The sequence below is a fragment of the Monodon monoceros genome, unplaced genomic scaffold (assembly GCF_005190385.1).
Source record: "Monodon monoceros isolate NGI ecotype Baffin Bay Population unplaced genomic scaffold, NGI_Narwhal_1 Super_Scaffold_6, whole genome shotgun sequence".
In the NCBI taxonomy this organism is placed as follows: Eukaryota; Metazoa; Chordata; class Mammalia; order Artiodactyla; family Monodontidae; genus Monodon; species Monodon monoceros.
The window spans coordinates 96,490,293-96,517,004 of NW_021703783.1; the positions used below are offsets into that span (position 1 = coordinate 96,490,293).

The 26,712-nt window shown below is 34.9% G+C and overlaps 1 protein-coding gene across 1 annotated transcript in view; it reads right to left on the reverse strand.

The window, feature by feature from the left end:
• Positions 1-26,712, reverse strand: part of SMC1B (structural maintenance of chromosomes 1B) — an 85,573-nt gene that overhangs the window by 21,245 nt on the left and 37,616 nt on the right. Inside the window, exons 8-15 of the mRNA XM_029206744.1 lie at positions 26,523-26,605; positions 25,723-25,930; positions 22,972-23,157; positions 21,045-21,224; positions 14,776-14,922; positions 4,267-4,404; positions 3,853-3,969; positions 2,306-2,412 (exon numbers count right to left, since the gene is read on the reverse strand). Of these exons, the coding sequence (XP_029062577.1) occupies positions 2,306-2,412; positions 3,853-3,969; positions 4,267-4,404; positions 14,776-14,922; positions 21,045-21,224; positions 22,972-23,157; positions 25,723-25,930; positions 26,523-26,605 (1,166 nt within the window). The remainder of the gene's footprint in view (positions 1-2,305; positions 2,413-3,852; positions 3,970-4,266; positions 4,405-14,775; positions 14,923-21,044; positions 21,225-22,971; positions 23,158-25,722; positions 25,931-26,522; positions 26,606-26,712) is intronic.

A 26,712-nucleotide genomic window follows, 5' to 3' on the forward strand; every position in this document is an offset into this window, starting at 1 on the left:
CTTAAGCGGTACTTAGAGGGAAATAAACAGCTTACATGAAAAGAAGAAAAGTGTAAAATAAATAAAGCAAGCTTCTACCTTAAAAAGCAAGAAAAAGAAGAGTAAATTAAACCCAAAATAAGTAGAAGGAAGGAAACAATGTAATTAAGAACAGAAATCAACAACACAGAAACAGATAAACCATAGAGAAAACCAATGAAGCCAAGAGCTGGTCTTAGAAAGGATCCAAGGATCCAAAGGACCTCTAACTAGACATCAAGAAGAAAAAAGACAAGACAAACTAGCAATATCAGGAATGAAAGAAGGCACATCAGTACAGATCCTACATAAATTGAAAAGAATAAAAAGGAAATATTAATAACTTTGTTAATAAATTTGATAACTCACATGAAATGCACAAATATTCCTTCCAACACACAAACTACCAAAACTCACTCAAGAAAAAAGATATCCTGAATAGCCCTGTATCTAATAAGGAAACTGAATTTGTAATTTAAAAATCTTCCCATAAAGAAAGGTGGGTAGCCCAAGTGGCTTCACTTGAAAAATTTACCAAACTTTTAGGAAAGAAATAATATAAAAACTCTCCATGAGAAAACTCCATTTTATGAGTCTGGCATTACCCTGATAAAAAAAAGTGACAAAGACATCGCAAGAAAAGAAAACTATAGGGCAATACTCTCGTGAATATAGATACAAAAATCCTTAACAAAATTTTAGCAAATCAATCCAAAATATTTGAAAAGGATACTACAGCATGACCCAGTGGGCTTCACCCAAGGTACGCTAAGTTGGTTTAACATTCTAAAATCAATCAATGTAATTCACCACATTAATAAGCTACCCCCCCAAAATAAAACCCAACCATACAATTATCCCAAAAGATAGCAGAAAAAGTATTTGACAAAATTCAACACTCATTCACGATAAAAAATTTCAGCAAACTAGAAACAGAAGGGAACATCCTCAATCTGCTAAAGGGCACCTTAAAGTTAATATCATACCTAAACGTTAAAGACTTAATGCTTTGCCCCTAAGACTGGGAATAAGGCAGGATGTCCACTCTCACCACTTTTATTCAGTACTGTACTGGAGGGCCTTGCTAGTGCAACAGGACAAGAAAATAGAAGGCATACTAATTGGAAAGGAACATATAAACATGTATGTGTATGTATATTTTCCCCCTTATTGTCATTTGTCTTCTCATTTTCTTCAAGATGCTTTTGCCATGCAAAAATTGTTTTTAAATTTCTATACATTTGCAGTTTATCAATCTTTTCTTTTATGGCTTCTGGGGTCTGTCATACTGAAAGATCTTCCCTAATCTGAGATTATTTTTAAAAATTTTCTTATGACTTATTCTAGTAATATTTTTATGCTTTCATTTTACTTACATTAAAATATTTGATTCAGCTGGAATTAAATCTGAGTCTAAGGAATGATGTAGGGATCCAAGCAGGTTTTTTTCCAGGATGCTAACAAGTGTATTCCAACTGAGTTACTGAAAAGTATATCTTTTCTCCACTGATGAAATGCACCTTTATTTTAAAGCAAATTTCCCTTATAGATCTGAGTATATTTCTGGACTCTGTTTGTGAGCCAGTACCTCAAGATTTAATTAAGATAGCTTTATACTATGTTTTAAAATCTGGGAGTTCTAGTCCTTTCTCATATTTTTCTTAACTACTTCTGAATGTGAACTCTAGAATCACCTTATCCAGTTAAAAAAAATCTTGTCCATACATGTATTGAGATGATATTTAAAGTACACTATAGATTAAATTAGGGAATACCAACTTCTTTACAACATTGAGTCTTCCTATGAAAGAACTAGTTTGCCTTTCCTTTTAATTAACATTTCTGTATATAATTCTCAGTCTTGTTTGAAGGTTTCTTTATATATTGCTTTCACATCTTAGTTTATTTCTAAGTAGTAAGTATTTTACCTTTTTCCTCTCTACTATAATTGGGATATTTCCACCTAATATATTGTCTCCCTGGTAGTTTGTTTATAGAAAGGCTACACAATTACATCCATATATGGATATTTACAGAAAACTAAATAAATTTTAATAACCACTGTGTAATTATTTCCCCATTCTCTTATTTTGTATATTTGTGCTTCCTCTCTTTAAAAAATTGTGGAATAAAAGAATTAGATCTCTTTATTAAAATAGGAATGATTACTAGCTATTTCTTGACAAACTGAAATGAAGACTACCTCAGGCAAATTCCTTTAAATTATGAAATAATAGTTACATTTATATATAAGTAACTGCTTACCAACATCTTTTAATAAAAATACCTTTTTTGATCAATTTCTTGTTGCCGTTTAACATGTCTGTTCTCAAATTCACGAATGTTTTCTACACCAATTTCTTCACAGAAGTGTTGAAAAATATCATCTTCAACCTTTTAAATTATTTTAAACCAAGTGGTTTAATAATTAATTTTAAGAAAATACATAGACAATGCTTAAATCTACGTTCTTCCCACCAAGATTTTCCTGGATTAGGCCAAAGACTAATCCCAACAAGCATGACTGTACTCTGAAAAGTCAGTGCTTTCTCTTTAACTCCATAAACTACACTTACCTATTTTCAAATTTCTTATTCTGAAAACTAAGTAAGAAAGCTCATAGCTGGCCTTTTAAGTGTTTTGCCCCTATGAAGTGTTTAATACAAAATCGGAAGTATTTCATTCACCAAAATATAACATTCTACATAAATACATAAAATATTCTTTATATTTGAGTAATACTTTATATTTGAGTAATACTCTTTATATTTGAGTATATTTGAGTCTTAAGCAGTGTAAAACCAAGAGGACTGAAGCATAGAATTAAGACTCAAAACACTTGGAAAAACTAGAATGAGCCATATCTAACAAAATAACATTTAACATTAATATTTTTAAAGCCCTGCATTTATGTACTATTATAGGATAAGAGAGACTTGTTTTAACAACAGGACATGTTAAAAAACTTTCAGATTTCAGTTTAATATAAATTAAATATGAAAGTGATATGACTGACACAACAGTAAGCTATAAATTGTATAAGTAGATAATCCAAGCCATGGAAAGTTATAGTTCTATGTGCAGAGTTCCAGGGTACTCTGAACTGGTCAGATAGTATTTTTATATTATTTTTTGTTCTGGGCATTGACAAATAACAGAGTACCCAAAGGCTGGTTACCAGAATTGGTCTTAGAGCCATAGTAAATGTAAATAACTAGGGAATTAGGGGTATTTAACCTGGAAAAGAGATAATTAAGGGGCAACATAAGTGTAGTTTCAAATCATGTGGTAAAAGGCAGAACCAGAGGCAATGGGTGAAAGTTACTGAGTGATGGTGTGACAAACAACTTTTTAAGGATTAGAGATAAGCAACAGTGGAATGAATTAAACCAGAAAGTGTCTGTCACTTTATAAGCAGAGGATAGATGATCGTATCTTTGGTGCCCCGGAGCCAAGCAACTGTGCCTAGCATATAATAGATGTTCAAGAAAAAATTACTGAGTGAATACGCAACCTTAAAAGATGACACAAATGACAAAGTTCTTTCCTTCTTGGTGTTAAGGGCAGTGAGAGAAAGAAAGTGGCTGCAAATTTTACAATGGACAAGGAGAGGCTGGAGAGCTGAAGAGAATAACAATGTATACTACTAGTCATTTTCTCTTGAGATTAGCAATAGTGGTTCTCAAAAAAACACAAGGAAATTAATTTGGCAAACCAATAGAACTTAGCATTTATCAAACTTTGCTTTAGCACATATTGAAGAAGCCCTAAATTTGGTATCTGGTCTAGAACTATATTCCACATGCCATTTAGTAATAATATATCATTCATAACCTTATGTATCTTTCCTTCAAATTCCTCAATTCTTCGTTGCCGTTCTTTGATTCCTTCACTCAACATAGTACATTGAGACTCAATATTTAGCAGTTCACTTTGTAGCTGAGATTGTTCCTGATTACAAAAGAGAAAAAAATGTCTTTTTAACATGGCCATTTTAGCTTTATATAGTGAAGCCAAAAACATGATAGGTATCTTTCAGAATAAAAAGAGAATCTGTGAGATAAGGTAAATTCAGGTACAACTGGATAACAACATTAGCAACCATAAAAATAAAGTAACTTAAAGAACTATAATATACCTCAATCATGGGGAAAAGTATAAAAACTACATGGTGCTTTATAAATGTAATTCCTGAAATTCTATGTCCTGGTTCTAATTTCCATCAAATTTTATGTAAGTCTATGTTACCTGGTAAAAAGCAGCAAGGTGCTTCTTTTTGATTATTTCTAGTTCACTTTGCGAATATTTGAGTCGTGTATGAGTTCCTTGTACTAGAGTCTGTATTTGTTTCAAATCTGCTTCCTTGCGAAGTGTCTTCATTAAATCCTAAAAAGGAAGGGAAATATAAAAATATTTTATAACAGACAACACTTTTACTTTTCACAGTGCTTTCATATGTCATAATTCACTGCTTCTTACATATAACCGCATCCACACTCCACCTGCCCTTCTTCTGATACTGGGCAGTTAAGTACATAAGTCATCTGGAGTAACCAAGATGCCATACAACATCCTCAAAAACCTAACTATCTTACTAACAGGAAACGGGCATGAAAATGAGGAAGGGGGAGTGCATGTTCCACCCAAGGCACAAAAATGGCATAAATGAGATCATATGATATGTGTTGCCTTGTTTTTAGTGCATCCTTGTCTTGCCTCATCCATTTCCTTCTCCCTTCACCCACCCTATTACTCAACCAAATTAACTCGCTAGTATATGTTCTTCTGTGTTTTTACTCCAAGTCCGTATATGAAAACATGTGTATACATACTCACCTATATATGTTGTTTTTTTCAGTCTTGTTTTACAAATTTGGAATCACATTAAACATGCTTTTCTGCCTCCTGCTTTTCTCATTCAGTTACTCACAAAGGTCAACTGATAAAGCTCTAAATTCAGTCTTTTAATGACTGAACAAAATTATTTAACTCTTCTCGTAATGATGGGCATTCACTTGGTTTCCAGGTTTTTGCCAACACAAACAGTGCTGCAATAACATACTTGTATGTATACCCTTAAATACTGGTGTTTTTATTTCCATGCAATAGATTCCCCAGAGTGAGCTTAATGGGTCAAAGGTATTCATGTTTTATTATACTAGCTGGTACCAACTGCTTTCCCAAAGGCTACAATTCACATTTCTATAAATAACGTTATGAGTATGTGTTTCTTTACAACTCTACCAGCATATACATTTTTCCCAAGTCTTACTGATATGTCTGAAGTAACACTAATTTAATTTGTGTTCCCCTGAGTACTATATTCTATATTGAGCATTCTTTCATGTTTACTAGCCATATGGATTTCTTCTATGAACTGACTACTCTTATCCTTTGCCCAGATGTTTCTATCATGTCTTTTTCAAGTCATTTATAGAGTTCTTTGATACTGCAGAACCTATAGTCTTCATTTTAAACTTAAAAAAAAAATGTATCCTCATTTAAAATATTTTTTAATTCAAGTTTTCAATCTATCTGGAATTTATTTTTATATGTCGTATTATGGGGCACAAAATTACTTTCCCTAGATGTGCCAATACCATTTACTAAATAATCTAACCTTTTCCCACCAAACTAAAACATCATTTTAGTTGTATATTAAATTGTCACATATACTGGGCCCTATTTCTGAAGTCCTTATTCTTTTTCATTAATCTGCCCATTCCTATGCCAATACTACCTCAGCTTGGTTACAATGGCTTTTCATAGTATTCTGTATGCTGGTAACATACAGAATACTACCACAAGTTCTACCACACTCTCTTTTGTTATACCTATTTTTTGACTAGTCTCAGGAAATTCTTCATTTGTAAGAATCAGAGGATCATTTTATCAAATAAAAAATTCTTGGTTTTATATATATATATATATATATATTTTTTTTTTTTTTTTAACTGCATTTTGTCTTTGGTGCTGCGTGGGCTTTTCTCTAGTTGCGCGAGCAGGGGCTACTCTTTGTTGCGGTGTGCAGGCTTCTCATTGCGGTGGCTTCTCTTGTTGCGGAGCACGGGCTCTAGAGCGCAGGCTCAGCAGTTGTGGCGCACGGGCTTAGTTGCTCCGCGGCATGTGGATCTTCCTGGACCAAGGATCGAACCCCTGTCCCCTGCATTGGCAGGCCAGGGAAGTCCTCTTGGTAATTGAAAAAAATTTTTAAAATTTATTTATTGATTGATTTTTGGCCGCATTGGGTCTTCGTTGCTATGCCTGGGCTTTCCCTAGTTGCGGCAAGCAGGGGCTACACTTAGTTGCGGTGTGTGGGCTTCTTATTGCTGTGGCTTCTCTTGTTGCAGAGCACAGGCTTTAGGCGCGTGGGCTTCAGTAGTTGCAGCATGTGGGCTCTGTAGTTGTGGCTCACCGGCTTAGTTGCTCTGCAGCATGTGGGATTTTCCCGGACCAGGGATTGATCCTGTGTCCCCTGCACTGTCAGGCGGATTCTTAACCACTGCACCACCAGGGAAGTCCCCCCTCTTGGTAATATATATATGTATATATATATGTATGTATATATATATATATATATATATATACACATACATATATATATACATATATATATTTTAAAGGAAGCACACTCTCCTTATGACTTTTGAGTGGTCTGTTCTCCTTTTTTTTTTTAAATTAATTAATTAATTTATGGCTGTGTTGGGTCTTCGTTTCTGTGCGAGGGCTTTCTCTAGTTGCGGCAAGCGGGGGCCACTCTTCATCGCGGTGCGCGGGCCTCTCACTATTGCGGCCTCTCTTGTTGCAGAGCACAGGCTCCAGACGCACAGGCTCAGCAATTGTGGCTCACGGGCCTAGTTGCTCCGCGGCATGTGGGATCCTCCCAGACCAGGGATAGAACCTGTGTCCCCTGCATTGGCAGGCAGATTCTCAACCACTGCGCCACCAGGGAAGCCCTCTTGGTAATATTTTAATTGAACTTGCATTCAAGTTATATTAATTGGAGGACTTCTAACCCAAGAATATAGTATGTCCTTCCTTTCAGTTGTTTTGTCCTTCAATAAGATTTATTTTTCTAATAGTTACTGTACCTTTATACTTATCTTTATTCCTATTGTGAGCAGGAATTCCTATTATTCCCTTTTTAGATGCTTTTTGATAGTATAGAGAAAAACTACACAGTTTTATTTATATAGCCCTTCCATTATCTTATTAAATCTAGTAGTTTAAACTACAGTCTTATTTATCAGCAAAAAGTCAATTTTTCTCTTCTTTTCAAAAATTTATACAAATTATTTCATTTTGTGACTAACTATATTTAATATAACTTCCAAGATCATGTTAAATAATAACAGTGATAGCCCATATCTCTACTTCCTGATTTTAACTAAAACAGTTTTTATGTTTTACCATTTAGCAATTATTTCTGTTAGTTTTGGGTAAGAGCTATTTTTTATTTTATTGAAGTGATTTCCACCAATTACTCTTCTACTTAGAACTTTAATTAGGACTAGCTGCTGAACTTTATCAAATGCCTTTTTATGTATGATCATATGATTTTTCTCCTGCCTTTAATTTGTTAATGTAATGGATTATGTTGATCGATCACTTAATACTGAAATACCCATGTATTCTTAGAACAAATTCCATTCAGCAGATGTATTTTTCTTTTACTACATTGCTAAATTCTCTATAGTAATATTTAGTTTAGAAATTACATATTTATACTCACAAGGGAAGCCAGTCTTTAGTTTTATTTTTTGTAGTATCTTTATAATATTTGATATTAAAGTTATACTGGGGCTTCCCTGGTGGCGCAGTGGTTAAGAATCAGCGGGCCAATGCGGGGGACACAGGTTCAAGCCCTGGTCCGGGAAGATCCCATATGCTGTGGAGCAACTAAGCCCATGTGCCACAACTACTGAGTGTGCACTCTAGAGCCTGCGAGCCACAACTACTGAGCCCATGCGCCACAGCTACTGAAGCCCGCGCACCTAGAGTCCATGTTCCACAACAAGAGAAGCACCGCAATGAGAAGCCCACATACCGCAACAAAAGCGAAGAGTAGCCCCCGCTCGCCGCAACTAGAGAAGGCCCACATACACAGCAATGAAGACCCAACGCAGCCAAAAGTAATAAATAAATAATAAATTTATATTTTAAAAAGTTATACTACCTTTAGTAAATAAACTGAGAAGTTTCCATCTTTTTCTATAATCTAGAATGGCTTATGTAACATTAGAATTATATTAGACAGAACTGAGCTATAAACCCATCTGGTCCCAGTCTTTTTCTTTTTTAATTGTGGTAAAATACACATAAAATTTACCATCTTTATCATTTTAAAGTGTACAGTTCAATAGTGTTTAAGCACATTTGCATTGCTGTGCAACCAATTTCCAGAACTCTTTTCACCTTGCAAAACTTAAAACTAGACCCATGAAACAACCCCGCACTCTAGCCCCCCCAGGCCCTGGCAAACCATCATTCTACCTTTCTGTCTCTGTGAATGAGACTACTCTAGGTACCTCACATAAGTAGTAGAATCATACAATATTTGTCTTTTTGTGACTTGCTTATTTCACATAGCTAACATCTTCAAGAGTCATCCATTTTGTAGCACGTGTTAGAATTTCCTCCCTTTTTAAGGCTGAATAATATTCCATTATACGTATAGACCATATTTTGTTTATCCATTCATCTGCTGATGAACACTTGGGTTGCTTCTACTTTTTGGCTATTGTGAATAATGCTGTTATAAACATGGGTGTACAGGTATTATTCCAGACCCTGCTTTCAATTCCTTGGGGTATATACCCAGAAGCAGAATTGCTGGATCATACAATAATTCTATTTTTAATTTCCTGAGTAGCCACCACACTGTTTTCCATAGCTGCTGCACTATTTTACATTCCTGGAGTCTTTTTTCAATGAGAGATCATTCAACTAACCATGGCTTAAAAAAATGTGTGGTTTTTTCTTTTTTTTTTCCTCACACAAAAGCAGTCTGCAGTGACGCAGCTCCTCAACAATGGCATCAACTTTCAGCTTCTTAATACAATGGTTTTTATACTCAAGCTTGCTATCTCTTGGTGCCAAACTGCTGATGCATCTCCAAGCCTCTTGAATGCGTTCCAGTCAGGAAGAAGAAAATGCAAAATACCAACATTCCCATTTATATCTCCAAAACTGCCACAGGGCCACCACTAGCTACAAGGAAAGTTGGGAAATCAAGTTGCTTTAGTTTTTTATGATTCTACAATAGAGGCAAGCAAGGAAGGAAAAGGTTGTGGATAGGTACTGGGCCAACCAACTACACCACTGCCTGCCACTGCCTCATTTTTCAAATGTTCCACTTTTTTTCTGGTCGATCTTGGCAATTTATATTTTTCTGAACATCATCCTTACAGATTTTCAATTTTTTTTACTATATAATTATTTGCTTGTAAGATTCTCTTAAAATTATTTTAATTTTCTCATTCCTGATCTGTACATGATTACTTCTAACTTTTCTTCCCTTCATTAGAGTTGCAAAGAGTTTATCTATTTTATTAGTCTTTCAAAAGAACCAGCTTCAGATTCATTTTTCCCTTTTCTATTTGGAGTTTTCTATTTAGTTAATTGCAGCTTTAAAAATTTCCATTATTGTTGTTTATTTTGTGGTGGTTCTAATTTCTTAAAGTAATAAATTCCCTTATATTTCATCTTTCTTCTTTAATAATGAAGGTATTTTCCTTTTGATGTAGCCTTACTGTATCTCAAAGATTTTGTATTCACCATTTTCAAGACATTTTGTAACTTTCTTCTTGATTACTTGTTTGATCCCCAAACTATCTACAAGTACGTTTCTGAATTTTTATGTAGACAAAGATTTTTTTGGTCACTATTTCTATTTCATTAAATTATGATCAAGATGACGTATAAAAATCTCTACTTTAAAAAAAACTATTGAAGTTTCCATTGTGGACAAGCATATGATCAGTTTTTAGTGTTTCATAGTTATTTTAAATAATATCTCACATTTATTGAGCACTTATTGCTTTGTAAAGTTTACATTAACCTACTTAATCCTCTTAACAATGCTATGAAATAGGTACTATTATTATCCCCATTATTATTGATGAGAAAATTAAAGCATAAAAGCATTTAAGTAACTTACTCAGAGTCACACTGCTAATAAGTGTTAGAAATAGAATCTGGATTTAAGCTTATTGATTGTATTACCAATTCCTCTAAGTTACTGTTTTTGTCTACTAGATCTGTCTAGTTTTGAAAGACATACAGTGAAATGTTTCACTATAATTTCATTCTTATTAACTATCCTTGCTTTAAATATTTAGGTACTATGTGCTGCAAAGAGGTTTAAAATGGAAATCTTGTTTTTTAATATATAATGTCCTTCTTTATTCAATTCATTCAATAAATATTTATTGAAAGCTTACTATAGGTGAGGATTTTTAACCTTAAGGTTCACATTGTCTGATATTGTCACTCCTGTTCTTTTTTGTTTGCATTTGCCAGGTGTTCCTCCCATAATTTTCAACATTCAATTTTAAGACAATTTCTTACAAATGACATTTAGCTGAGTTTTGCCTTATTTTAAGCTATGATGATCTTGGTCTTTTAATGGGAAATTTAAATCCACTCATGTTTACTGTAATGACTAATAAACAAAAATTTTATTTCCTCCATCTTACTTTTTATCTTTTATTCTTTTCATGCATTATTTTTGTTATTTGTTCCTGTGTTAGTGTACTTTTAAACACTCTAGTCCCACCAAGATACAATCTTTAGAATATTCTTACTTCTTCATCTCCTCACAGATAAGACCTCTGGAACATATTTACTTCTGTCTCCATCTCTAGTTCCCAGGTTTTGCTGAGTTAGTTTAGCACTATTCATTTATTATAATTAGGTCTGTTCTAATCCATGTGTTGCTTAGAGTACTTTCTCTGGTATTTTTGTCACATGGAGTATGTGCATGACATTATCTCTGAATCTGCTTATCTGCAGATTCCTGAAAGGTAAATGATATCTTGGGATGTAGCCCTTTTCCCTCAGTTGCCTATAGCTTTTATTCCAGTCTCATCTAGTTTTGTAGTCGGATACAGGCTTGATTTAAAAAAAAAAAAATACAAGGAATATTTTTTAAAGGGGGGTGGCGTATTTTCGTATTTTAGCCTTGCCTCTAAAACCTAGGACTTCTGTATTAATGTGTGCCTTTTCTCATTAAACCTACATGGAACTGCGTGTGTCCTTTCAATTGGTAAATTAAGGTGGATCCTCAGTTAGAGACATTTCTTCTTTTTTGTTTAATTATTTCCTCTCCTCTGTGCTCCCCTTCCTCTTTCTGAAACTTATTATTCTCTTAAAGTCTTTATTTTTCTCATGATTTCCTTAGCTTTGTGATTTTTCCCCCTCATTGAGATACTGTTCCACTTGGTCTTCCAGGTTATTAATTTGGTTCTCAATAATGGCAATCCCATCCCTCAATCCATCTACAGCATTCTATAGTTTAGAAATACATTTATTAGTGCCAGAAAGTCTTTTTTTGTGTGTGGGGACAGAGAGAGGGTTGACACTACATTGCATTTCCTTACTGCTACTTTTTTGTTCAAGTGTTGATGGCTCCTGGAACACCTCAAATGCATTTGTGCATTTCTTTCCCTACTGAGGATCAGGTCTGGGTATTAAGCTATCCTAAATGGCAGCTGCCCCACAAGCAGTCTCTACACCCAAAGGCCAGCAATTACAACAGAAAACTGTCAGTGTCCCACCCTGAGACGGAGGGAAAGACGTCTCTCTGGTCTCTTTGGCCTCTCCCAAACTCAGGAATAGGGAGGCCACAACCTACTAATATTTAGCTTCATGGGGTTCAAGACTACGCATATTCACATGGGACAAATATTTAACCTCCCCCCAGGATTCCCCTATGTCCTGATTCTTCTCCCAGCACTCTTCAAACATCAACAGAAGCCCTGCATCAGCTTTTCCTGGTGGCCTCCCCCAGAACCCAAGACATCATTTGCACCCAACTCCCCACTAGGTTCAGGTAAGACACACAGGTAAAGAGCTTAGTATAAACATGGATATGAAGCCAGATTCATTTCAAGTTGCCACCTTCCTAGAACTTTCTCTGTGCCTAGGCCTAAATTTGTAAAATCTTTAGAAGCTGAATATTTATTTATATATCTTACTTAGATCAAAACATAATTTGCAGTCTTATACTTACAGAGAAAGATTAAAATTAGCGGAGTAACCTTGCCAGAATATCTCCTTGAATCAAAAACTGGTCATTTGTATACACAAAAGAAGAAAGCTAAATAGGAAAAATAAATAATCTAAAAGCATTCTACTGACTTAGTATCTGTTAAAGTTGACATTTCAAGTAAGTGTGTGTGGGGGATTACAATATTCAACAAATGATACTTTGGAAGGAAGCATTATCGAATTTCTTTTGTCATTTTCAGAAAAAATAAGGTCTTTCTGAGCATGACACTGAAATCCAGAAATTATAAAAGATTAATAAATTTGGCTACATAAAGATTAAAAATACATGTATGATAAAACAAGGTCAAATGTCAAACAGATACTGAATGGTAAAAAGGAATAAACTTTTGATACACACAATATGAATTTCAAAAGCGCTAGGTTAAATGAAGAAAGCATAACACAAAAGACTACTTACTGTATGATTCCATTTATATGAAATTCTAAGTCAGAAAAAGCTACAATGATAGAAAGTAGATTGGGTTGCCAGGGTCCAGAGGGTCCAGGGGAGGGTAATGACTACAAAGGAGCCCAAAGGAATTTTGGAGGGTTATGGAAATGTGCTATATCATGATTTTGGTGGTGGTTACACGACTACATACATTTGTCAAAACTTATTGAATCATACACTTAAAATTGGTGACCATTATTGTATATAAATTACATTTCAATATAGCCGACAAAAAAAGTTGAATAGAGAATATATTTACGGGGCTTCCCTGGTGGTGCAGTGGTTGAGAGTCTGCCTGCCAATGCAGGGGACACGGGTTCGTGCCCTGGTCTGGGAGGATCCCACATGCCGCGGAGCGGTTGGGCCCGTGAGCCATGGCCGCTGGGCCTGCGCGTCCGGAGCCTGTGCTCCGCAACGGGAGAGACCACGACAGTGAGAGGCCCGCGTACCGCAAGAAAAAAAAAAATGGGGAGAATATATTTACAACATGAAATATTGAAACATGAACATGAATATATTTACAACATACATGACTAAAGGGTAATTTATTTATAATACAAATAATTCTTAAAGTAGGTAATAAAACAACAAATACCTAATAGAAAAACATGCACAGGAATTAAATAAGAAGTTCACAGAAGAGGACTTCCGTAGTGGCGCAGTGGTTAAGAAACCACCTGCCAATGCCTGGGACATGGGTTCCAGCCCTGGTCTGGGAAGATGCCACATGCCATGGAGCAACTAAGCCCAGGTGCCGCAACTACTGAGCCTGCGCTCTAGAGCCCGCGAGCCACAACTACTGATCCCGTGTGCCACAACTACTGAAGCCCACGTGCCTAGAGCCCGCGCTCTGGAACAAGAGAAGCCACTGCAGTGAGAAGCCTGCGCACTGCAATGAAGAGTAGCCCCCACTCGCTGCAACTAGAGAAAGCCCGCACGCAGCAACGAAGACCCAACGTAGCCAAAAATAAATAAATAAACAAATAAATTTATTTTTAAAAAAAGTTCACAGAAGAAAAAAATTACAAAGAACCAATAAATACATGAGTCAATGCTCAACCTCAGTTATAAGAACTGCATATTCAAACAATTAGATTATACTTTTTTCTTTACCAGATTGGCAAAGATTAAAATATTTGTTAGTATCTAGTGTTGCAATCTAGGAACATACACACTCTACTACAGGTTTCTTTTGATGGGAACTTAGCTGTATCTATCAACATTTTAAATACACACATCCTTAGACCCAGAAATTCCACATGTAGGAAATCATCTTAGAGGTACAAGTAAAGATATAACAACAAACATTTATATAATGCTTAGATTTTTGCCAGGCATTGTTTTAAGTAGTTTACCTGGAATATCTGATTTAATCTTTAAAATAACTCTACAAGGAAGGTCCTTTTATTATCCCCATTTTACAGATGGGAAATTAAGGTACAAAGGGGCAAGGTAAGTTGCCTAAGGTCATACTGCTGCTGGTAAGTGGCAGAGTCAGGATTCAAACTCAGGCAGTGTGGCTATAGGATTTATACTCTTAGGCACTGTGTTATTTTCCCTCTCTAAAGAAAGTTTAATGCTGCATCATTTGTAATAGCAAAAACCAAATGTCCATTTTTAGACTCTGGTTAAATAAGCAAAATCTATATAATGAAACGTCAGGCAGGATTCATTAAAAATAAAGTGGTTCTCTATATGCTAAAATGAAAACATGTCCACGTTATGGTATTCAGTGAAAAAGCTTGCTGCAAATACCATCAATAGCAAAAGTCTATAATAAAACAAATCAGAAAAATAACACATATGCTTGCACACACAGAGTACATTTCTGGAGGTTATGTATCAAACTATGTTTAACAAATACCACTGAGATGTAAGGATGGGTAAGGGAAAGATTTTTATTTTTTACTTTATTCCATTCTGCATAATTTGAATCTTTTAAAACTATAGGCATGGTACTTTTATTACCCAAGACATTAGCTTAAAAACACAATTACTCTACTTGGTATTCTACAATTTTTACAACATGGATTTACCTTTAATTCTTGGATTAGTTGAGTTCTCCTGTCTCTTAAATTCTTTAATTCTTTCTCATCCCAGCATCTAGCCTTGTATTTTAAGTCACTTGACCCTCCAGAGATGACTCCAGATTTTAAAAATAACGTTCCATCAAGAGCTACTGTCTGTAAAATTAAAAATATTTTACCTTGGAGAAATGTACATAAAGATAAAAACAGAATGTAATATGACAACTTTCACAGCTGAGACTTCGTAGATGAGAAAAACTACTTACTGAACTCCACTAATAAGATAATTAGCTTATGAGGGACACCAGCCAACAAACTCAAATACAAAACCCTGTTTTGCTAAGGCCCAAACAATTCTAGGCAACAGATTAGCAGCAATTTAAAAATTTCAAAATAAAATTATATATTAGTTCTAAACATATTCAATATTGAGAAGAAAAAACCAGGAGTATTTGTATTTAATATCTCATAGTTTGTATTATATAATACTGTATTTTAAAGGATCTGACATCACATGTCAAAGACATACTATGAAAACAGCCTTAGTTACTTTAGGATATCAAAAATACCACATTCTCTAAAATGAATATGAAACTGGGACCAAGAAAAAAACTTAAATGGAGTCAAAGGTATAAAACAGCTTAAAGTTTATAGTCCTATGAGTAACCATATGCTTTATAGAATAAATGAAAGCAATTCTCAGTGTTCTGCGAATGTTTCTAATTAATTAGTCAAAGCAGAGGAGACAGCTTGTGGAGGACTAAAACCACGTAATGTGAACTAATTTTTAAAAAAAGCTGACAGGAATCTCATTCATTCCTGCATTCAGTCAAACATTCTCTTTGTGGCTGCTGTGTTTGAAACATTCTATACTGGGGACTGGAGTGACCAAAAGGGAGTGAAATATGGTAGTGACCCTTAGGGAGTCATGCTGGTAGGAAAAAGAAACATATAAACATATCAGTACAATGTAAAGTATGAGACAATAAAAACAGAGTAATCTGGAAGCTTAAAACTTGGGTGCTCCAACCCAGCCTGGAAGGTTCACAGAAGGCTTCCAGTGGAGTTGAAGGCTTTCACTGTATCTTATCAGAGGTACTAGTTAGAAGTAGATTAATTATATTTAACTGAAAACTTAATTTCTCTCTTGCAATTACAGAGGTAAACATTCCAGCGTATGTATGGTGGTTGCATAGTTAACAAAAAAAGACTCCTATAATATTGCTCTACCATCCTTAGTACTTGGATTACTCCTCAAGGGAGACAGGCTTCTTATTTTCTGGAAGGCCCTGGGGGCTCCCTCCCCTCCCAACGGTTAGCTTGGCAATGAGTTTTCTCATCAGGTCTGAACTTTGGAAGGACACTAGATCTCTACTGGATACCAACAGCCATGGCATGGAAACTGAACTCCTGTAGATAAGCTCTGGTTGGTCTGGAAAGCAGCTTCCCTGACCAGGACGCCCACTGTTACGTGATCAGCTTACTCCTCCGACCTCCCCATAAAAATATAAAGTGGTATGGAGGCAGCTTCCCCCTCCTGGAACACTTTTAGCTCACGCTGTTTCTGCCTGGCCAAAGCCCACCTCTGTGGAATGAAAGCTGAGGAAATACACAGGCTCCACTGCTTCTCTGCTTTTAAGTTGTTCTAAATAAAGCTTACTTTACATCTACAGTGTGTCACTACTGATGTGTGTGTCAGTGTTTCTTTTATGACAATCTCAAGTCATTCTGTAGTCCAAGACGACTCCTAGAGCTCTAGCTATGTGTCTGTATTTCAAGAAAGAAGGGAAAGAATGAGGCTGGTAGACAGGGCAGATCACAGAGTTCTCAGTATGTCATCACAGGAAGAATGTGGATCAAATACAAATGAGGACCGATGGGGCTTGTGGAGGGGGCTGGGGGATTAGCACTGAACAGTCTAACAGCAAACAGGAGAGTGAAATGGTCAGATATGAACTTTAAGTACACCAATCTGGCAAGTATCTAGAAAATGGGGTGGTCCAAGTGAAGCCAGAGGTGATGGTATGAAATCAGCCAATACCTACAGTGAGGAAAAGGAAAAAGATTTGAGAAATATTTAGGTGGTATAATCAGAAAACCTTGGGAATTGTAGAGGTTACAAGGAAATCCATGAGGAGAAAACAGAATTTCATTGGTTAGAATAGTGGTACTAAGAATTGAAGAATACAGGAGAGGGATCAAGATCTAGAAAGAAGAACCTGAGTGTAGTTTTATACATGATGATTTTACAGTGCTTGTGGGCTAATAGTTTACTTATTTATAATGTATATCTTGACTATTTCCTAAAAGAAATTATTCTTTTATAGATTATAATAAAGATTATTATAATAAATATAAATATACAATAAGATAGCTACAAATAATAATTAGAGATAACACATTAAACTAGGTGAAAAAAGAACAAAGTATAAATAATTTAGACTCTGATGAGAAATCAGTAAATTCAATCAAATAAGTAGGAAGAAGAAAAATTATTCAATATATGATGTTGGGACCGGTAATTAACCATTTAGGGGGAAAAAGCTAATACTTACATCTAATAATACATATTAAAATGAATTCTAGATTAAATTAAAATATAAAAGTGATACCATTAAAAAAAGTGAAGTTAAGTAAATATATTTTGATCTCATAGTAAAGACTCAATTATACATACACCAATACCTATAAAGGTTAAGAGTAATATAGCTGATTATCAAATATATGGCATATATACCACAATACTCACTAGATCTTTCTAGGGTATGGTTGCCAGACTTAGCAAATAGGAATACAGGATGCCCAGGTAAATTTGAATTTCACATAAACAACAAATAACTTTTAAATGTATGTATGTCCAAACATTTTATCTGGCAACTCTATTCTAGAGGACATGTTAGGGATGGTTATTTTCCTTTTTGAGCTCTTTTCCCCAAACTGAACATTTATTAACTTGTGTTTCTGACATGTAAAAGCCAAATGTAACACAAAGGAAAAAAATCCATGGGCTGGCTTGGAGAGAAGAGAGAGAAGTGTATTGAGAACTTTGAGCTAAGAATCTGTCATAATACTACACATGGTGTTCTAATGCCAACTCTCTCTTCCCAGCCGTACTTGGGCAAGTCAACTTCCTGTCTCAGAGCAGAGGGACAAACGGTGTTCTGAGACTCTTTTTACTTTCATTGCTTGGTTGGCTGCTGCTGTCGTCATGGCAACCATCTACCATACTGTGCTTGACAGAATGCATTTATGCTATTCGATTCTATGTTTCAACCCCGTGAGGTAAATATGATTTCCATTTTATAGATTGGGGCTTAAAGATATTAAGAAACTTGCCTAAAGTCATACACAGGGACTAAAATTCCTAAACCAAAAGTTGGTCAAACATCTATGTCCATGTTCTTTTTTTTTTAATGTCCATATTCTCAATAACCACCATGTTATAGACCTTCAATTCTAAAAATGCAATGGGCAACAATTCATAGAATTACAGGGTTTTTTTTTGATAGTTTCTAGGTTTATTAAAATAATTTACTTCTTCTAAAAGTAAATTTAGTATCAAATAACCTATTTACATTTGATTTACAATCGAATTCCTATTCTGGAAGGACTATAATTTCTATTTCCAGCCTGCAAATTCCTTAACTTATAGCTTACAATGGTTGCTCAGTGCAGTAATCCTATGCCTACTTTGGAGGTTGCATTCCTGAAAAAATACCACGGCTGGCACAACTGGGATCTTATATAAAATAAGGAGTTGGAGGAATTTTTAAATAGCATTAAATAAAAGTTCCAGAGAACATGGCTTAGGAAAAGGAGAAATTTTTTGGCATTAAAAATTTGCCCTGAGGGCTAACCAATCATTCCACTGAGCCAGCATCAACTGTTTCAAGAAATACAGTTTCAGTGTTACAAGCAGATCCTCTATAATTTTTGTGTTATGCAGATCATACCTAGTTTTTAAGTTGCCTTTCACTGATATGGAAAATAATATACTTTAACTTTTGCTTTTATTTCTGAATGGGTAAAATATTCATGAGTTCAAAATCCAAAAGATACAAGAGTAAAGAGTAAGAAATCTCCCTGGCATTGCTAGACCCCACCACCCAGTTATCCCCCCCAGAGGTAATCGATGCTGTCAATTTCTTACGTATTCTTCCAGAAATATTTTTGCATAAACAAACACACACACATATCTCTTCTTTCCCCATTTTTTACATAAATGGTAACATACTACACACTAGTCTACTTATTACTGTTTTTTTAAACTGAATGTATCTTGGAGATTGTCTGACACTTGTATATAAAGAGCTTCATTCTTATTTAAGGTTGCATAGTGTCCCATTCTATGAACGTATTATAATTTTATTGAACATAGTCTTGTGCAAACTGTTTCCAATTTTGCTTGCTACATAGAGTGGTTCGATGAATAACTCTTTGTATATATCATTTCATATGCATGTGTATGTAACGTTCTGAAGAAGTACAACTGCTAGAATTGCCCTTCACAGAGCTGGTACAAATTCACACACCCACAGCAGTGAATGCAAGGGTCTCTTTCCCCATAAAGTGTTATCAAACTTTTTTATGTTGATCAATCTCACAGGTGAAAATAGTATTTCAGTGTAGTTTTAATGGGCATTTCCCATATTTGGGTTTTTTTTTTGTCGTTTTTTTGGTCACACACATGGCATGCAGGAGCTTAGTTACCTGACCAGGGATCTAAGCCGCGCCACCCCCTTCCCACCCCGGCAGTGGAAGAACAGAATCGTAACCCCTGGACCACCAGGGAACTCCCTATCCAAATGTTTTATGCATCCTAAAACACAGAGAATATTCTTCAAGTGGAGTAACAGTACTAGGAAGAAGATAAGAGTCCCTGGAATACACCTAACGTAAAAATATGACAAATAAACCTGATTAAAATTTTGAAATAACGATAAGAACAAAATACAGCCTAAAGGGGTAAGGCATGTTACTGTGGACAAGATATAAACCATAAATATATGTTGAATGAAGGAAGGATTAAACACAATCTTATTTTCATGTGACTTCTTTAAATTGACCACACAAATCTTCAAAAATCAATTTTACAAATATTCAAAAATCAATTTTACCATAGTTAATTAGGTAGCAAAATAAGGAAGATACTGTAGTAGCTCACTTATTACACCTGCTTAAATTTAATATGTAGAAATCAATGACAGTGATTACTAAGACAGTGATCACATTATCATTAAGATAATTATAGATATAACTACTAAAATGTATGAGAAGTTAATCATATTAGACAAGTCAATACATTTAATACTGGAAATTCCTATCTTTCATAAGAATAGCCCAAACCCCCCCACTTTGTGTTAATTTGCGATTCTGGACATTCCAGATCAAATACGTAAAATGACTAATAAATAAAAAATGACTATCACTTTTTGAGAGCTATTTCCTAGGCACTATAAAAGCATTTTGCATGTTATTACTTATTTTAATCCTATAACTCTATGAAATAAGTACTATTATTTCCCCAAATTTAGATGAGCAAACTAAAATTAGAGGTTTAGAAACTTGTCTAAAGTCACATAATTAATTACTAAGTAGTATCACTGGTCTTACTCCATAGTTTATGCCCTTAGGCATTGTGTTACATTTCATCACAGATGTAGTTTTAAAAAAAACTATGTCAGATAATTTGAAGAATTTAAAACTGCTTAACTAAATACAAACTCTGTTTCAATTGACAGTAAAACAATATTTTTAAAACCAAAATTACTCCCTTGAGAGACTGGTATCTAATAACCTCATTTCAATTGTGCTATTTCTACAACTTCAAAATGTGTTAAAACCTTGAATGTGTAAAAGGACAGTTAATATCTCCATTGAGCTATGGAAGAATTAACCCAGAATGTAAAATAAGCACCTAAAATCTTTTCTGGTATTCAGAAACACACGTATTATATATGTAAGTACAGGGAAAATCTGAGATTCGACAGGGGCATTTATTGTATATAGAGTAAAAAAAAATTAAGAGCTTTAGGCTCTCACTACAATAAATCTAACGTCCAAAATATGATTTATGATTTGGGGAAGTATTAGAGAAATTAATTTTTTGAAAACTGAACATTATAAAAACTACTGAAGCCATTAACATCTTAGGTTCTATTTTAGTTTCCCCTACATAAGAGAACATATGAAAGCATATATAGATATTTGTGTGTGTAATATGTTAGTCTTATAAATACTGCTTCAAATTATCCGAAAGTACAGTCTAAGCCTCTTACTTTCCGTCTTTCAGGTCCATTGAAGGCAATATGCCTTGCTTCTTCCACAGTCTCACAGACAAGGCCATTTCCACACACAAACTGAATTACTTTCTTCAGCTGAGGAAACTGAGTCTTTATGACATCAATCACCATTTTACAGCCTTTAATCTCCCGTAATCTTTCATTGATTGGTTTGATCTAAAAGGTTTAGAATATACCTGATATATTAGGTGTATTAAAATGAAAACCGAACACTCAGTGCATTCTTTTTCAAAGAACACACATAAGCATGAAAGCAAATGATTAGTAGTATGCACTTATACACAACAGAAGTTTGACAAGAACCTGATGAACAATATCCCACCTCTGGCTCGTGTAATATTTTTTAAAAATACACTTCATCAAAAGCCAGAAGATATAATTTCTAGATTCAACTCTGTCACTAACTAGTCGGGATAAAGCAATAGATGAGGAGCCCTTCATGCTCTCAAAATCATAAAATCTAGTGGGAGATAATATACCCATTTACATACTTTCGAAAGAGTGGCACAACAGCATGGAACTCAGAAAATCATTTTAGACTTAAACGATCAGGAAAGCTTTTACACCTTCTTTGACATGACTTTTAAGTTGGGTCGATAAAGAGATCAAAAGATGTCTGCAATATATTACTGAAAAACAGCAAGTATAATTTCATTTTTGTAAAACAAAACAAAGGGGAAACCCTATATACAACCAAAATGTGTGTGTGTGTGCATATATATGTGTATATATATATATACACACATATATATACACACACACATATATATATGGAGCATATATTTATATAAATTTGTATGGATGGAAGCAATCTAAAATAGTTGTGATAAAGGAATTGAGCACTGAGATGAGGTAGAAGTATTTCCTTTATATTTGATATACTTCTGTATTATATTTTTAAAAAATGAGTGTGCCTTGAAAAAAATCTTAAGCATGAAATACATAAAACAGAATTTTAACAGGCAGATGAACTAGGTTAAATAGTTTTAGTGGGCAGAAGGTATAAACAAAAGTTTATTATTATATTATTAAAGAAACTACAAAGGGCCAAGTCTGAACCATTAATACCCAGTTAGCATTTGCTGAGCCCCTCCTCTGTGCCAGGCACTGTGCCAGATGTACTACACGTAGTGATTCCTTGCAATAATACAATAAGGTAAGGACTAATTCCTCCACTTCACAGATGATGAAACTGACACTCAGAAAAGTTAAGGACAAATCAGTGAGAACTAATTAGAAGGAGGGCTGCCATTTAAACTCAGGTCAGTCCAACTCTAGGGCATGTGCTCCTAACCACTATGCACACTGCCTGCAGTTCAGGGACTTGAAAGCTGGACCAAGTAGAACATTTTCTTTATTAAGCAATGAAAAGATCACTGAAGGATATCAGCTGTGATAATGATGGAGTTCCTGCCTCAGGAATTTAAACTTTGGATGCTCTAAGGCCTTTCAATACGTACCTCGAGGCTCAAAATTTGGCTTGCTCCACATCAAGAGCTGACATGTATATTTACTGGACCACATATTTACAACTGAAATTCTGGGTTGGCATTTCACCGACAGAACATATGTCTTATCCATCTCCTATACTTTGCTATAGGACAAAATAAATTGCTGGCTAGTAGGCAGAGTGGTGCACTGCTAGAGCAATGTCCTTGAAATCACCAGGGTAAATTATGGCAACACTAGATTAGGAAGAAATGATATGAAGGCAAGAAAGATAGCACCCACTTGATACTATTCTTTGCCTGCCAATACATTAACACCAGCCATTTGAATGAATGACTAACTGGCATCCAACTTACGATTTTTTCAATCACTACCATAGTCTCAGGCAATAAAGACACACTTTAAAAGACAGAATTTTATCACTAGTAAATACTAAGGATTATAAATTTCTTACATCAAGGTAATCTAAAGCAAGGAATGTCTCAGGTTCAGCTCTTTCCTCCTTCAGAAATCGAATACAATCTTTTGCTACCTTTTCAGAGGCTACAACAATGGCAACCATGTACCGACCAAGAAGTTTAGTAACAGCCAGCTGGTATTTCTTATGTATAGGATGACACAGGTCAAGCAGTCTTCCAAACTTAGCAGGTTTCAAAAAAGGAGAGAAAAACAAATACATTAATGAGGAACATATAATTCATTGTTTTCTAATGTAACAAAGCAGCATAGACCAAAAACTAATTTTCTAAAATTATAAACATGATAATTTAACAGTCTCATTCAAATGGAAATAAATTTCATCATGAAATATCCATTTAGGTGTGTCACACTTCATTCAACAAAAGAGTAATAAGGAGGGATTAGTCATACCAAGGTATTAAAATATTTTACAAAGCTAGCAATTAAATAGTATTCATTCATTCCCTTATTTATTAAAATAAGAAACTGCTGAGGCACCTACTACATGAAGGCACTGAGCCACAAACTGGGTAAACATGCCTGAGTAAAACATCCTCTCTGACCTCACAGAGCTTTCAGACTAGTAGGGAAGGAAGATATAAATAATCAATAATTGCATGCATGTACAAAGTAGAGTTATAACAGGCACTGTGATTAAGCACAGAGAGCTCTGAGAATATGTATCAGGGACGAGGTTGACCTGAGAAGCCAGGGAAGGCTTCCCACGGAGAACTGTTTTTGGGGATCTGAAGACTGGTCAAGAATCAGACTGAAGTTCAAAAAGTCTATTAAATGTCACAATGCCAACCGTCCTGTACCAATGCTCCCTAGAATGTCTGCAGATTCAATTTTACATCTTTAGACTCTTTCTTCAATGTTAGGTTCTACTTCGAAATACCAATTTCTTCATGATAGATCATCATTGTCTTTAATATTTACTACCTTGGTCTTTGTTCTTCTCAATTTACCTATGATTAACTCAAGCCTTACTTCTAGGTCAGTAATTTGATTTTCAGCTATGTAATCCATTCCTTGTTATTTGCAATCTATTATTAGTTCAGTAATGTTTGTTCTTGATTTGTCTCCTTAGCTCTACATTTTTCTTTTTATTTTATTCCGTTTTAGCTCATATTTGAACCTGATTTTATGAATTCAAGCTCTTATTAAATTGTCCACAGCACAGAACACTTACGGGGGATTTTGTCCTGTAACCTTCTTCCACAAGGCTCTTTGACTTCTAAAAGCCTTTTCAATTATTCTTTCTTTTTATTATTATATGTACCTATAGCTGCCATATCGATTCTCTTCACCTTCCCTATATTTAATGTGGGCAGCTCTGGGCAAACCTTTTATTTTCTGTGACGGATAATTTTTTTGACTGTCTCACCTAAAATTGAGATGGTTATCTCCTCTGAGCAACAGATGATGGACCAAGTATTTTTTGTTCTATATTCTAAGTATTTTCTTATCTATTTCCCATCATCTAAGGGCTTAGATGGCAGGGGTAAGAGAGCTGTGCTAAGGCTGTGCATATGCTTTACTTGAATACCTGAGTTTTGTTCTTTCTTCTCAGTTTTTAATTAATATCCCATACCAAGGTTTCTCTCCTTGGGGGAAGAGAACAAATCCCATTTTTGGGGAGAGGGTTTTGATTTGGCTTCTCAATTTAACAAGGAGCCCTAGAGCCTTCACTTCCATCTAAGAGAAGCAGAGGTCCATGTTCTCCGATTCTATTTTAGTGATAATTTTTACTCTAAAGGAAACAAACATATGAGTTTGCTTCTTTCTAGATTAAGGGATAATAAGTGAGAATTCTCAGGAATTAATCGATGTATCAGTTTGCCTTCTGCATAATTAAGAACAAGCAATGCTATACTTCAATCTTTTTAAAGAAATTCTGGACTATTACCATTTTCTGAAGGTTAGCATGATGTATGAGCCCCTTTCCTCTTTTGGTTGTTGAACTAGTTTCTCACTAGTTTTTGTCATTCTCCTTAGTATTAGGGGAAGAATTCTGTGACCCAGCCTTATTCCTCCATCATTGTCTAGAAGTTAAGACTAACACTTAAGAGTCAGAAAGGCAAAAAGGATGCTGTAAAGGAAACGAAGATGGGAGGCCAGAGAGACAGGAGGAAAACCAACAGAGTTTAGTATCATGGAGGCCAATGGACAGGTGTTTCTGAAGAGTGCAAGCGGTTAACACAGGGTACACTGGTGTCAGTGACAAGAGAGTGAGATGCCAGACCCCAATTCCGAAGGAAACAATTCTGTGAGGCTGACTCCCCAAGCAACAGGTTAGTAGATATTGCTGTACTGGGGCTAATGAAATACACTAGTAATACTGGATAGCAGTCACATTTGGAGAATAAAAATTCACTGTTTCAAAAGTATGCCAACAATGTCTACTGAAAAAAATACTTTAAAAAACCTGACATCATGAAGAAAATGAGGTTTGAGGACATGTGTCTATGGGCGACAGACTATTTCATGCACCTGTGTCCTTTGGGGATGTTGGCCATACCTGGACTTTCTGGGTAATGTGTTCGTGTCAATGTTTCTCCCCAATAATTACTTATCTATAGACATTACTGGGAGTTATTTACATTTTACCTCAGTTATTTACTATTATGTTTTAAATATAAATAATAAAACACAAAACTTATAGATTTCTGAAATAACATTACTTCCTATTAATGGCAAAATTTTAATCCCAAATAAGAAAGTTTAGCCTTTTTATTTCAATTACCACAGCATCTGGGTGAAGTCTTTTAAGGTGTTCCAGAATCTCTGCTCTCTTTTGCTGACGTTTTCCCTCATGGGTATCAATTCCAGCATTCTGCAGTTCACTTCTAATAAGATTCAGCTCTTCATTAACTTCAGACATTCTTGATTTTGTCTTTTCAATTTCTTCCACTAGGGTTTCCTCTTGCTGTTTTTTCTCTTTCAAGAAATTCCTACACAACAGTAACAATAATACATTATACAGCAAAAAGAAAACCCCAAATTTAGGAATTACAAGATACAGTATACTCTAGTCTGGCATTGCAGGGGAATGGAATAATGCTCTATCAATTTTAAACGATGAAAAATACAATATAATAAACTTAGCACCAAACATGGGCAAAAGATATTTTAATCATTCTTTCTTGATCCAAAAGATACATATTTCTGGATTCTGAAAAAGAAAGGATAGCTCACTATAACCAGAGAAATCATCATAAGCTTAATGGTAAGTAAATGCCAATTAAAAAGAAATTCTTTGTGGTAGAATACTTAGGTGGTGCTAGCTTTCATGACATACTTTTATTATAAAATATCGATACCAAAAGAGAGTTTTAAGTTTCACCACTGTTAAACATTTATATTTTCAGAACTTAAACCTTAGTGGTCAAGGATAATTTTTAATTATCTACAATGAAATAAAAAAACAATGGAGGACAAAGACATTATGATACAGTGGAAGCATTCATCTGATGACTATACCACAAATATCGAGACCCCTGAGATACAAGAAAGCTGCAAGGAATTTGTTTTTACTATACTTACATGCATGTTTTTATATACTCCTCCAACTTCTCTATTCGCTTTTTATGATCTTCTATTTGTTCTTTTATTTGTTTTAGATTTTCCTAAAATAGGAAATGAAATCTGAAATCAATTACAGCAAATCCAAACAAAATTGATTACTTTTCACTATATGCCCAGAACTTACTATAACAGCATACATTGTTCTAAA